The sequence below is a fragment of the Coenobita brevimanus genome, chromosome 54, assembly GCF_032717465.1.
Source record: "Coenobita brevimanus isolate Jiangsu-jjx chromosome 54, ASM3271746v2, whole genome shotgun sequence".
Taxonomy (NCBI): Eukaryota; Metazoa; Arthropoda; class Malacostraca; order Decapoda; family Coenobitidae; genus Coenobita; species Coenobita brevimanus.
In genome coordinates this window covers 30,846,775-30,861,658 of record NC_137007.1, presented here as the reverse complement: position 1 = coordinate 30,861,658, position 14,884 = coordinate 30,846,775, and the positions used below count along the sequence as shown (strand labels likewise).

The window sequence follows — 14,884 nt, the reverse complement described above, 5'->3', positions numbered from 1 at the left end:
CAATGGTCGCTCCCTTAAAGCTCAGGTAGAGACGATCAACGGTCGCTCCCTCAGCACTCCGGTAGAGACGATCAATGGTCGCTCCCCTAAAGATCAGGTAGAGACGAACAATGGTCGCTCCCTTAAAGCTCAGGTAGAGACGATCAATGGTCGCTCCCTCAGCACTCCGGTAGAGACGATCAATGGTCGCTCCCCTAAAAACCAGGTAGAGACGATCTATGGTCGCTCCCCTAAAGCTCAGGTAGAGACGATCAACGGTCGCTCCCTCAGCACTCCGGTAGAGACGATCGATGGTCGCTCCCAGGGTATAGTGAGGAGAAAGACGTCTCCACAGCCGGAGGTTGAACTCCAGGGGTCTCACTCCGGAAATTCTCGGAGAGACCTCCCTGTTTCCCCCGGCCTCTGTTCCCTACGCGTGGCCTTTGAGAAGACCCACCTGTCGGGCCCCCGTGACAGCCGCTGCCGCAGTCCTCCCCTGACGGCGCCCCTGCTCGTGGGAGAGCGCAGTCCGTCGCCTCTTCCGGCCCGCCCTAGGACACCCGGGCGAGACCTCACCACGCCCCCGCGACGCCGGGACCTGACCCAGAGGTTCCTAGACCTCTTCGGCCCCAGTCCTAAGGGCCTTACACCGGAGCCCAGTCCAGAAACCCCCGGACGTGAGAGGACGCCCTCGCGAGTCGCCCCATGCCCTCTCGGCTCGCCCCACCCTGACGACGCCCTCAGTCCGACCGGATCACCGACGATGTGTCCGTGTTTCTCTTCATGAGGAAATACGAGTGACCCTATAACAATCGTGAAGTAGGTTAAGTGTGACTCCTTTTCTCTTAGAATAAGTATGGTGCAGTAATTTTATGTAATCTCCATTGGGGCCAACCAGGACATAATACCCAGTTGAAGGACGAGAATGTGGGTTGAGACCTCGAGTGAAAATACGTGCGAGTGTCATCCCGAAGCTTTCTAAGGACATATCTCTAGAGCCCGAAGAAAGACTAAAATATTATTGGAGTGTTATTGGCTAAGCTCTGAGTAATATGGTGGAATGGATTTACGAGTGTTCCGACTTTGTTACGCGTTGTGAAGCGAGAGTCTACATAACATATCGGGGAGATGTGTAATGAATAAGTTGTGCCGACAGAAACCTATTGCCACCAAAACAACGAGGACGGCGAGTAATAACGATATTCCCCTGCTCCGCACACTATTCCTAAAAACTCTCTCTCCATTCCTCGCTCCCGCCCTTAAAGTCAAAATAAGAATCAGGGTTAATTGTCAAAGAATCTTCGCCAACAGAAAACACCTAAACTCCCTTGCTAATATCGGGCATCTCTAAATATTACCATAACTTTCTCCTCGCCGTTTTAAGTCACTCTCCGTGTCTCCCCTACCTCCTCCTGGTGGATCACCAACCCCCCCTCTCCCCTCACGCGCTCCGCGTGCACGGGTATTTACTGCTAAGATTTGTTGTATTGTCATTAGTATCTAGAAAGCTAGTATCCTGCGAGATACACAATATTTTAGATAAGGTTTTTGTATTGCTCTATATTGTGATGTAATGTCTACTGAAGTGTCCTGTGTCTGACTGAAGTAATATACGTGTATGGTGTTGCCGAAGGTTTTTATGTCCTACCTCTCTTTATTGCACTAGCTCCGGTCTCGAAAGAGGACCCCGCTCCGCGTTGAGTTGAATTGGTACGAGAAGTCGAGCCTAATTCAACTCAGCATTACACTAACAAACATAATGGCTTGTGGTTCTGGCTGCTGGGGGGCGAGCTCCGAGTCGTTTTTCAATACACAGCAAGATATCCGAGATTTAAGGCCTAGCCTATATTATTTTTACTCTAACTTGGCAGTAAACTACCATCTCTCCATCTTGAATGTCAAGTTGTAACAAGAGAATAGCACCATAATATGATGCTACTCACGAGGCTGCACCATAGAAAAGTTGTAACTTACGCAGCATTGTCATTTTTCTACCACTAAGCTACGTGAATTAAGCAACAGGGCAAAAATCTAGGCTAAGTTATGGTGAAGTAACTACAGTAGAATTTATGGTGGCGACCATCATCCATTCACTTAATGTAATTCTGCCTACTTCTTCCTTCACCTTTATTATTCTTTTTTTTTTGTGTCTGCACTCCTCACTTTCTATTTTTCTCATCCTTCCTAGCACTTTTTATTACACTTCTTTTCTTTTAGGGAGCCTTTACATTTAGCGACAAGATTAATGGTTTCCTGTAAACCATTTACAATGCTGGGAGGTAACCATAACCAACCCATAGGCGTTCCCTACGTGTCAACAAGTGGGTTGGGGGAGGGTTAAAGCCCCTCTCCGTAAAATAACAAACTCAGACACACGGCCACCACTTACGGATTATGGTGTCTAGCTACAGACAGATATATATCTGCAACACAGCCTTAATAATTCATGTCATCGGAATACTAGCTAATCACTGTCAACAATAATCAGCTGACCATGTAAACAATCGTCAGCACACACACACACACACACACACACACACAAAATGAGGGAAGATCAGAAGAGGAGAAGAAATTTTTTTTACAAAGTAATAGGATTGCAGGTACAAAAGTGGTACACAAACAGGATGGAAGAAAAAGGAGGAAGATAGTAGAACCATGTCATGACAAGTATATAAACAAGATGACAAAGTTGATGTACTCAAATGTGGATGGAATGGTATCTAAATTACTAGAGATGAATGATTATGTCAGAGAAAATGAACCACAAATAATATGCCTAACCGAAACAAAATTAACACCAAGGATATCCAATGACATACCAAACTTAGAGGAATACAATATATGAAGAAGAGACAGAAATTTAAAAAAAGGAGGAGGAATTATAATATTAACTAAGAAAAATCTAAAAGTCAAGGAAATAAAACTGCAGAGAGTACAATTCAGAGTATAAGATCATTACTACATAAAATGGAAGAGAAATCGGAAAGAATTATACTAACTGGAGACTTCAATACAAATATAAATTGGAATACTCTAGATATAAATAGCCAAGAAAGCTGTTGGGACCAAAAGCTCCTGGATCTTGTACAAGAGTTTTTCTTAACGCAGCATGTGAGGGAAACCACCAGAAAAAGAGGACTTGATGTACCCTCAGTGCTAGATCTAATATTTACTAGGCAAGAAAATGATATTGACAGTTTAATATATCACCCTCCACTCGGCAAAAGCGATCATGCAGTACTAAATTATAACTTCAGGATAGCATATGACATAGTAAACGGCAATGACAGTTACAAAAAGAGCCTAAACTATTAAAAGGGAAATTATCAAGACCTAAAGAAGTATTTCTTAGAAGTTGATTGGGAAAATGAGCTTAGAGGACAAGATTTAAACGCTGTATATAAAAAATTTTGTGAATTTTATGAAATAGGAGTCCAGAAGTACATCCCACAGAACAAAGAAGCAGATAAGAAAATACAGAAATGGTTCAATACAGAATGTAAAAAATCAAAAGAAGAGATTTGTTGTGGAATAGATACAGAAGACACAATAGTGAAAGGGCGTATAATAATTACAAACAGGCAAGAAACGACTATACAAGAATAAGGAGGGAAGCCCAAAAACAGTTTGAGGAGGATATAATAAATAAAAGTAGTGATCAACCAAAGCTGTTTTACAGCTATATCAGAAGCAAAACCAAAGTAAAAGATATAATACAATCCATTACAGACGAGAAGAATCACTTATCCACAAGAGAAAGATATTTGTGAAGCACTAAATAAGAATTTCCAATTAGTTTTTACAGAAGAAAAAAATTTTGAGAGGGACTATGTGGAACACGCATGTCCACACATACTACCAGATATACAAATAGCAGAAAAAGTAATACAGGAGGAGTTAAGTAGATTAGACAGAGGAAAAGCAAGTGGTCCTGATGAAGTTTCATGTTGGGTATTACGAGAATGTGCAAAGGAGTTAAGTAAACCATTATTTTTAATTTTCAAGAAATCCTTGAGTCAAGGTAAACTACCTGATATTTGGAAAAAAGCAAATATTGTCCCTTTATTCAAGAAAGGAAATAGACAAAATCCACTCAACTACCGACCAGTATCACTGACCAGTGTTGTAAGCAAGGTATTAGAAAAACTTATAAGAAAAGCTTGGGTAAATCATCTAGAAGAACACAGTATGAAAACAGAAAGACAGTTTGGTTTCAGAAAAGGAAAATCATGTGTTACTAATTTGTTGAGCTACTATGACAGAGTAACAAACACAATACAGGAAAGGGAAGGATGGGTGGACAGTATCTATTTAGATTTCAAGAAAGCTTTTGACACAGTACCACACCAAAGACTTTTATGGAAACTGTACCATCAAGGAGGAATTCGAGGCAAACTGTTTTGTTGGATGCAAGACTTTCTCATAAAAAGAGAAATGAGGACAGTACTAAGAGGAAACTACTCATCATGGAAAGAAGTGACTAGTGGAGTACCACAGGGTTCAGTGCTGGCACCAATCATGTTTTTAGTGTATATAAATGATATAAACAGTAACACTGGAAATGAGAGCTATCTGAATATGTTTGCAGATGATGCAAAAATACAAAGGAGAATTACTAACACAGACTCTTGTAAAGAGCTACAAGAAGAATTAAAAAAACTTCATGAACGGAGTAGTACATGGCAAATGGAATTCAATGCGGACAAGTGTCATGTAATCAAGTTTGGTAAAAGTGGAAAAAGACCTGATTGGGATTATAAGTTAGGAAATAAAACTCTATACACATCAGAAAGAGAGAAAGACCTAGGTGTGATTATCAATAACAGACTATCTCCGGCTGACCACATCAGCGAGAAGGTACGGAACATGTATACACTGCTTGCAAATATGAGAATGGCATTCACATACATAAATGAAGACATGCTAAGAAGGATAATAACATCATTCATTAGACCAACCCTGGAATATGCATCAGTAGTCTGGAGTCCTCATCTCAAAAAGCATATAGACACGATTGAAAAAGTTCAAAGGGCCGCTACAAGATGGATACCAAGCTTAAGGGACCTAAGCTACGAAGAAAGACTAAATAAACTGAATCTACCAACACTACAGGAGAGAAGGAAAAGAGGTGACATGATAATGCTATATAAGTGCATATCAGGAAAGGAGAAAATAGACATAAATGATTACTTAACATATGGAGAAGCATCAGCAAGAGGACATTGCAAAAAACTGCATAAGAAGAGAGGTGATAAAGACGTAAGGAAATTCAGTTTCCCAAACAGAGCAATTGATCAATGGAATGCACTACCGAATGAAATAGTGTGTGCCAAAACAATTCACAAATTTAAGGATATGTACGATAAATATGGTTTAAGACACGGGACAGTACGAGCTTGACTCATTTCTGTAAAGATACAATTAGGTAAGAACACACACACGCACACGCGCGCGCGCAATCAGCTGATTTGCATTCACGTCATCACTTCCCAGTCGGGGATTCACATTAATATACCTTAACCCCTTTAGTCCGACCATGTATTTTATATTTTATTCTTGAAACTGTCAGACGATTTTTAACTATACAGTATTGAGGAAAGAATATTGTAGTGAAGGGATTAATTAAGGTTGGATCTAACCCATTCAGCTTGAAAAGTCTATGCTAGTGTGAATATAATTGCCTGGAAACAAGAGTAAATTGAATAATACGTCATCGGAGTGAAAACGTACACTCTTTAACTCTGGAGAGTTTCTACGAGCTGAATAAAATGGTCGGTTGCTTGCTGGCAAACCTGTGTTCTTTATTCTCACACAAAATATTAATCATGATAGTTTCTAACATTAAATTTTCTGGTGCCCTGTGTCTGACTCGGTTATAAAGTATAGTAGTAGTCGTTGCAATCCCAGGCTCGTCTGAATGTGAACCAGGTGGACTGAAGGCCAAAGCTACCCTTCCGCAGTCCATTCTCCCTTCGGAAGGTAGGGATGGAACTGACGGAGGTTTGTATAATCGGGCAACTCCTTCGCCCAGTCATATCGATGCCACCACGTGAAGGCGGCGCTCTCCAGCACCACTTGAGTACAATGACAATCGTCTGACGTCAGACACAATACTCGTAAAATGCAAAGTATTTTATTCATATCAGTTTTTAAATCGACAATGTTTGCGTCAATAACATACCGTACAAAAAGACATTAATATGCAATGTGCAAAATGAATAGTCGAGGATGAGGTGTCACGAGGATTCCCAGGCCAGCAATACAAACTATTTTCCTGAGTCAAATGGCACGATACACCAATAAATCAAACATACATCACATTTCAAAGGAGAGAACTGGTCGTCAAAGGGCAAGATACACCCATAAGTTAAGCAGCAGCAATCATCAGACGACAGAAAAGGGCAACTCACATGGTCTGGATGTTGACAAGAGGGCTGAAGGTGCCGTTGTGGAGGTTCATGATCTGGTTGTCGTACAGCGAGCTGAAACGGAAGAGGCAGGGGTGTTAAACGCTGGTATGGTTAATTGGCAGGGATGTTAAAAGCTGGTGTGGTTAACAGGCAGGGATGTTAAACGCTGGTGTGGTTAACAGGAAGGGATGTTAAACGCTGGTGTGGTTAACAGGCAGGGATGTTAAACGCTGATGTGTTAACAGGCAGGGATGTTAAACGCTAGTGTGGTTAACAGGCAGGGATGTTAAACGCTGGTATGATCATTAGGCAGGGATGTTAAACGTTGGCATGGTTAATGGGGAGGGATGTTAACGCTGGTATGGTTAATGGGAAGGGATGTTTAACGCTGGTGTGATTATTAGGCAAGGATGTTAAACCCTGGCATGGTTAATTCTAAAGTGCTCCGCTGAAACACAAATGAACTGTTAGCTGTTACGTGAACATTTCAAATTTGGGAAGTAGCAAGGGCAGCGATTTTATACATGTCATGCACAAGAAAGCACAGCATCAGGTCCTTATCACTAACTGAATAGCGATATAAATAAATAAATACATAATAAAATAAATATATTACTACTACTACTACTGCTACCACTACTACTACTACTACTATCATCATCATCCGGACTTCCTTTTCCATCCTAGGGCAGGGTGAGGAATAGCAATGCCCAGACAGCCCCAGTTTGCCCAATTCAAGGGCCAGGCTTCCATTCACTCATCATTCAAGCCCCCGGAATCCTGGCTCTACCTGATACACCAAAAAAAAAAAAAAAAAAAAAAAAAAAAACACACACACATTCGGTAGCTTCACATAAACGTAGCCCATAGACAATAATAATAATAATAATAATAATAATAATAAAAATAATAAAAATAATAGTAATAATAATAATAATAAAAATAATAATAATAATAATAATACCACCACTACTACTACTATTGGAAAGAGAGACAGAGGTAGTCCTTAATATTCTCTCTCTCTCTCTCTCTCTCTCTAAGTTATCCCCACATTAAAATCCTAACTTATTGTCCATCTTCGGTAAGGAAGGGAAAAAATAAGAGGCTAACCTGCCCATCTTAACTTAGAGAAAGATGGGGGGCGTTGAAGGGTGGAAATCGTTGTGAACAGGGTGGGATTCTCGACACTAAGGTGGAAGTGAGAGAGAGAGAGAGAGAGAGAGAGAACTAAAATATCTGGGACACACACACACACACACACACACACACACACACACACACACACACACACACACACACACGAAAAAATACGAGAAACGAGGTGAAGAAAAAACGAAGATCTGACGCATAATCACCGCGAAGGAAAAAAAGTGAGGATAATTGAAGCAGGTGAGGAAAATGGAAGCAGAAGATCACTGATAGGAGTAAAGCGAAGAAGAAAATTAAAGAAAAAAAAGTCTGTGCGCACTCAATCAATCCGGATGGCTGACAAGAACGCCCGCGGATTCACCCCAACCCACAAAAACAGGACGGCGAACGCTTACCTCCTCACCCTCATAAATAACTCGATAATTGACTAGCAAATAATTACTGTTCTGAGGCCCATCATCATCCATAGCCACCTGGACGGCCGGAGAATATAAAAAAAATGAAAGAATTATGAAAAAAAAAAAAAAAAATACAGGAGATAGGAACGCCAAGCCGCTTCGGGGTCACAAAAAACATTCTAAACAAAAACGCATCGGCCTAAAATTTCCACCTGATTAGCTGATAATTGTTTTCTCATTAATCTTTTTCGACGTGAATTAAATTGGGTGGAAGATTAATTTCAATTTTTGGGTTATTTCTGGCGAAAGAGAGCGAAGGGATTTTTCTTTTCTTCTTTTTCAGGAAATGCTGGACTCACTCTCGATTTCCTGGTTATGATGTAAACAGATAAATTCACAATAATTTCGAATGGACATAATGGAGGCAGTGAGGTTATATGGGTTGTGACAGGGAAATAAGAAGTTACGATAGAGATAAAAGTTGAGATGGTGATATAAAGAAAGAGTGGTTCGGCAGTCGTGGTAGCCGAAGATGCGGTCGTGATGGTTGGTTCAGTTGTTGTGGTAGTTCCAGATGTGGTAGTAATGGCTACTTCAGACGTTGTGGTAGCTCTAGATGCGGTAATGATGGGTGGTTCAGTAGTTGTGGTAACGGTAGATGCGGTAATGATGGGTGGTTCAGTAGTTGTGGTAGCGGTAAATGTGGCTGTGATGGGTGGTTCACTGGCTAGTTGTGGTAGCAGCTGATGTGGTAGTGGTGGCTATGACAGCTACAGTCCTTTTACCTTAAGTTCGCCCAGATCTTCGTCCTTTTTGCTGTTTATTTCACGTAGCTCAGCGGCACAAAACAATACTACGGCTCAGCATCGTTTCCGCGGCACATTTTCGTGACTGGCACCATATTCTAATCATTATACATTGCTACAACTCGGCCTTCAAGATGGAGAGACGGCAATTTTAGGCCAAGCAGGAGTAAAAAGGGTATAGTGTTAAAGGTCAGGCTAGAAGTAGATAGAAAGAATGTTCTGATTTTATAGTGACGCAGGGCATGAACTTTGACACTGACCCATGACCTCTGACCTTTGACCTGCCTGCACCAATTCTAATATATTCTTTCCAAACCAACACACAATGGATGTGCCTATTTTGACCTAACTCGGATATGGCACTGATAAGATATTTGGACATAAATACATACATACATACAAACATACACACATACATATAACAAATACATACACAGAAACAGACTCGATTGTAATAACTACGTCTTTTACATCTCTAATAATTATAGTTGTGGAGATGCTGGTAGTTGAGGTGGTAGCAGTGGTGGTGGTTGTGGTGGTGATGGTGGTAATGAAATATGGTGGCTAATTGCAGTAGTAATGGTGGTGGTGGTAGTTTTCGTTGTGTGGTAGCTTTGGTGGTGGTGGTGGTGTGTCAGCTGTGGTGGTGGTGATGTGGTAACTGTGGTGGTGTGAGTGTGTAACCAGGTGGACACAGTCATTACCGCCTGATGGTAAAACGATAGGTCAGGCTGCCTGGGGGAGGGGCTGGCAGGGGGTGGCAAGCAGGGTAAGCAAGCAGGGAGTGATAGGCAGGCAGGCAGGCAGGGAGTGAGAGGCAGGGGTAGGTAGAGAGGCACGCATGGACTGACAAGCAGGTAGGCGGGGAGTGGGAGGAAGGTGTAGGCAGACAGGCAGGCAGGCAGAAAAGTAGGCAGGCTGGCAGGGTGACAGGAAGGGAGGAACGAGGAGAGGGAGAGCAGCAGGCAGGCAGGCACCGACAGACAGGGGGAGGAAAGGCAGGGGTAGGCAGGCACGAAATTATGTACAGACAGGCAGGCAATGAGGGAGGAGGGAGTGGAAAGAGGGACTCAGGCAGGCAGGGAGGCAGCAACAGACATGTGGAGTAAATGAGAAGGACAGGCAGGCAGGCAGATGGCAGGCAGTGATGGACAGATGAGCAGGCGGGTAGGGAGAGAGAGACAAGGGTTGGGAGGGAGGTAAGGAGGGAGAAAGGATGAAGGAAGGTAGGGAGGAAGGGAAGGAGGAAGAGGGTAAGGAAAAAGGGAGGGAGGGAAGGTGGTAATGGGAAGTGGAGGTAGATTGGGAGGAAGGAAGGAGGGAGGGAGACAGGGATGGAGGGAAATAGGAGACAGGCAGGGAAGGAGGGAGAGGTGGAGGGAGGTACGGCAAGGCAGACGGAAGCGAGGGAGGGAAAGATAAAAATGGGAGGGAAGGAAGGAACAGAAAGAGAGGAAAGGAAGGAGGGAAGGAATGAAGGGCATATGGAGAAAGACCGAATTAATAAAGGAAATGGCAGGAGAAAGAAGGAAACAGCAAGAAAGAAAGGAAGGAGAGAGAGAGAGAGAGAGAGAGAGAGAGAGAGAGAGTGAGAGAGAGAGAGAGAGAGAGAGAGAGATTCCCATTACCTTTTGATATCCTCTACGCCCCTCCACTCAACATTCTCTCCCTCCTTCCCCCCTACCCTTTCCCCTTTCTCTCCTTTTATCTCTCTCTCTCTCTCTCTCCCTTATGCGACTTCACTGCACTGCATTGTATTGCATCATTGCCCTCTAATCCTTCCCTCCCCTTCTTACGCCCTCACCCTTTTTTCTCTCCCTCCCTCCCTCTTTATTCCACTTACTCTTATCCCTCCTCTCATTCCCTTCTTCTCTTCCCCTTTTCTCTCCCTCCCTCCTATCTCCCTCTCTTTCTTCCTTCCAAACTCTTCTTTCCTTATCCTTTTCTTTCCCTCCCCTTCTCTTTCAATCGTCTTTTCTCTCCTTTCCTACCGTGCTTCCTCCCTCCCTCTCTTCCTCCCTCACCTTTTTCTCTCCCTTTACCCTATTCTTTCCCTCTCCTCTTCCCCTCGTCCTTTCTCTCTTTCCCTTCCCTGCCTCCTCCCTCATCATTTTCCCCTCTCCCTCTTCCTCCCTCACCCCTTTCTCTTCCTCTCTCCCACTCTCTCTCGCTTCCCTCTCTTCCTCCCTCCTTCTCTTCCCTCCCGCCCTCCAAAACATCGCTGTATATTCGCTCCATTTACACCTCAAAATAGAGTGTTCAATCCTATACAATTTTATTTTTCACTAAAGATAAGGAGGATTTAGACACAGAAACAAAGATATAAGATATGAAGGATTTGGACAGAGAAACAACCAGGGATGACAAACGATACAAAGAAAACTTATAAACAAGACTGCCAACATGATGAAGGGAATGCAAGATGGTCTCCGCATAGCAAAAATATATTGACATCCTCTTTTACAAATTTCTGAGGTTTTTAATGAACACACACACTCACAAAAAAATCATAGCATCTCAAAATTTGCGTGTACATATAGTTTGAAATTTTAAACACGTGAATTACTTAAAAAATTAAATCTAAATAAAGTATCTTGTGTCAATGGCTCGGGGAACAATTGTGTCAAGTCTGAGAAATAATTGGTGAAGAAATAAAGGAATGAAGTCAAGATAAAGAAGTGTTTGGAAGAAAAAAACAAGGGACGAACTACAAAGAGAGAGAGAGACAGAGAGAGAGAGACAGAGAGAGTGAGAGGAAGGGGCTTGTGTTCTATTTGTTATCTGAGCCTAACACCTTCCTTCTCTCTCTCTCTCTCTCTCTCTCTCTCTCTCTCTCTCTCTCTCTCTCTCTCATCTATCTAGCCTTCCCTCATGTACTTCTCCCTCAAGCCATCCTTCCAATTTTTTTTTCTCTCTCTCTCTCCCTACCTACCTACCTTCTTATCTATCTATCCATCTATCTATCTATCTATCCATGACTCTAACTATCCATCCATCTATCCACCAAATTAACAAAAAAATCAGTCAATAAAGCAGATCAATAAATTGAAAAAATAAATAAATACAGGCGGGTCACCCAAAGTGCTCGTCATTATGGATTTATTCCTGCTTCCTCCAGACGATTTTATTCAGCTTGGAAAATCGTCCTGGTAGTGAAAGGGTTAAGGAGGGCGATGTCTGCCCCTTCCTGTTTGATTTTTTTACCTCTACGCTGAATAAAATCGTCTGGTAGCAAAAATAAGACGCAGAATAGGTCATCTGGTTAAATAGGTAATAATAATAATAATAATAATAATAATATAATGACGGCTGCCTAGACATTATTACTGCTGCTATTACTACTACTACTACTACAACTACTACTACTACTACTACTATGACTGTTACTACTACTATAAATAATAATAATAATAACAACAACAACAACAACAACAACAATAATAATAATAATAATAATAATAATAATACATCGACTCAAGTGCTGGGCGGGTGGGTCGGTACTCACAGGAGACTCAGCTGGCGCAGGTCCTTGAAGGCTTCGTGGTGGACGCACTGGATCTGATTGGCGTTCAGGAGTCTGGTAGTTGTGGTAGATGGTGGTAGTTGTGGTGGAGGGTGGTGTTTGTGGTGGCAGTAGATGTGGTGGAGGGTGGTAGTTGTGGTGGATGATGGTAGTTCCGATAGTAAAGTTGTGGAGGGTGGTAATGGTGATGGTTGAAAGGAGATGGAGGTTGTGGTAGTTGTGGTTGACGGTGGTAGTTGTGTTGTGGTTGAAGGTTAATATTGTGGTTGATTGTGGTAGTCGTGGACATGACGTGCGTGTGATGGGAAAAGAAAAAAAAATCGCTTCATTAACACATCCTTTCAAAATAGAGCCAGTTTAGTACAATGTATGAAGGTACTACGATTAATTGTCATTGGAAAGGATTAATTACAGTATATTAGTACATTACACAGGCTCAAAGTATCTTGGTTAATTTTATATGAAAGCATCAGTTAATATATAAGGTTAACATTTTCAACAATTTTCACGATTATTACTCTTAGATATAAAAAAAATTCTTCTCTTAGCTTCTGCCTTGTATCATCATCATTATTAACGTCATTATTTTATCACGAAATCCCACATAAGCAAAAAAATGGTGGCATCTTCTAACACTAACACTAATGACTCTAACAAATACATCTTTAAGGTCACCAACTTCTCTAACCCCAAACACTTTTCTAACACCGTAGGGAAGCTAAGGGATATTCTAACAAACAGAATCTTTTTGTATCCATACCTCCAACCCCTAACACTTTCTAACACCCAATGGAAGCTACTGGGCCTTCTAACACCTGCCAATCTAACTCCCTAACTCCCGCCACTCTAACTTTACTCACAGCAACTGGAGATTGGTGAGGCCTCTGAGAAGTCGTGATGATATGCTGGTAATTCTATTGCCGTACAGCACCCTGCAAATAAAATAATCAGCGTTAGTTGATTCGCGGGAAATAGGAGCATTTGAGAGGGACCCAATTATAATATGCAAAACAAATCGCAAAGGAGTAGGTGTTACGAACCATGCCAACTAGATTTAACTGCATATGTGTAGCTTGGGAGAGACTTTCACAACACAAAATTATTCCCTCAATTTCCTAACCTAACCATGACCTTAATATCAAATTATGACTGGCATCTATACTCTTTCTGCTCTACCTTGGCCTAAAACTGCCATCTCTCCATCTTGTATGCCGAGCTGTGACAATAGGTTAACACTAGAATATGATGCTGGTCACGAAGAAGTGCTATGGCGAGGGTGTAGAGCCGTGGCACTGTGTTTCTACCACTCACCTACATGAAAGCAGCAACAAAAGGACGAAATTTTTAGCCAAGTAAATATAAAGTGTATAGTAGCAAGATTGTTGGTAAATTCCGATTACTTACAAAGAGTTGAGGCTGTCGAGACCATGGAAGGCGTCCTCGGCAATCTCGCTGATCTCGTTGTTGCTCAGGTCACTGTGGGCCAGGAAAGTCAGTGCATAAACAGAATGCGTGCACGCGTTATCTATTTACTGCCTCATACATTATTTTTTTCACCCTCCTCATTGCCTACTGCGTTATACATCCACAGTCTCATTCATTATTTTTTCCTTCTTCATTCCATACTGTATTTCTGTGTCAATTATACTCGCCAAGTAATATTCAGTAATGTCTAAAGTATGTATTCCAGCTAGTACACCTTTACTTAATTACCTGACATTCATCTGCTAATTTACCTGTTCCTGTACAATAATCTTATTATATACCAACTCTGATTAAGTAGAATTATCCATGTAATAGGTGGAAAACGTGAACATTCATCATTATCATCATTATTACTGCCACCACCATCACTCCCATCATCATCATCATCATCATCATTATCATCATTACCTTTTTTCCCACCTAAAGATGGGGTGAGGAACCGAACATAAATCAGCAGTGTATATTTCAATCCGTTATAATGCACACCCTACCGCACACTGCTTGTATATTTGACTTATATATAAAGGAGCCAGGTAACAAGGTGTGTACGGTACTAGAATATACTCACATGCGTTTAAGGAGTCGGTATGGGGTGAAGATCTTAGACGGGATGTGCCTGATCTCGTTGTGCTCCAGCCGACTGTGGGAAGAGAGGCAGGGTTAGGTAGCACGGGAGGCAGGCACAGTGAGTAGGAAGAGAGGTAGGAAGGCAGGCAGGCAGGTAAGTAGGTATGTAGGTACGTAGGAAGAGGGTTAGGTAGATACGGAGATATAGTGGGAGGTAGGTATGTTGAGTGGCAGGGAGGTAAGTAGGTACCAATGATAGTAGGTAAGTAGAGACGTAGGTAAAAGATAGGGTGATAGGTTGATACGTTGAATGGTTGGCAGGTAGGCAGATAGGGAGGGAGGAAGGGAGGGTGGTAGAAAGGTAGGGAGGGAGGGAGGAGGAAGGAAGGACAGGGGGAAGGTGACGGGAAAATGGGTAGGATGGCAGGATGGGAAGCAAAGAGAAAGGGAAGGGGAGAAAGTGACTGGGAGATAGTTAGGCAAGGAGGGAGAAAACGGGAAGGATGCAAGGGTGATAAGGAAGGGAGGTAAGGGAAAAATGAAGGAGGGCAGGGAGATAGGGAGACA

At 42.2% G+C, this 14,884-nt stretch overlaps 1 protein-coding gene across 1 annotated transcript in view; it reads right to left on the bottom strand.

The window, feature by feature from the left end:
• Positions 1-14,884, bottom strand: part of LOC145401022 (protein slit-like) — a 435,058-nt gene that overhangs the window by 42,278 nt on the left and 377,896 nt on the right. Inside the window, exons 9-13 of the mRNA XM_080273394.1 lie at positions 14,319-14,390; positions 13,670-13,741; positions 13,126-13,197; positions 12,248-12,319; positions 6,390-6,461 (exon numbers count right to left, since the gene is read on the bottom strand). Coding sequence (XP_080129520.1) covers positions 6,390-6,461; positions 12,248-12,319; positions 13,126-13,197; positions 13,670-13,741; positions 14,319-14,390 — 360 coding nt within the window. The remainder of the gene's footprint in view (positions 1-6,389; positions 6,462-12,247; positions 12,320-13,125; positions 13,198-13,669; positions 13,742-14,318; positions 14,391-14,884) is intronic.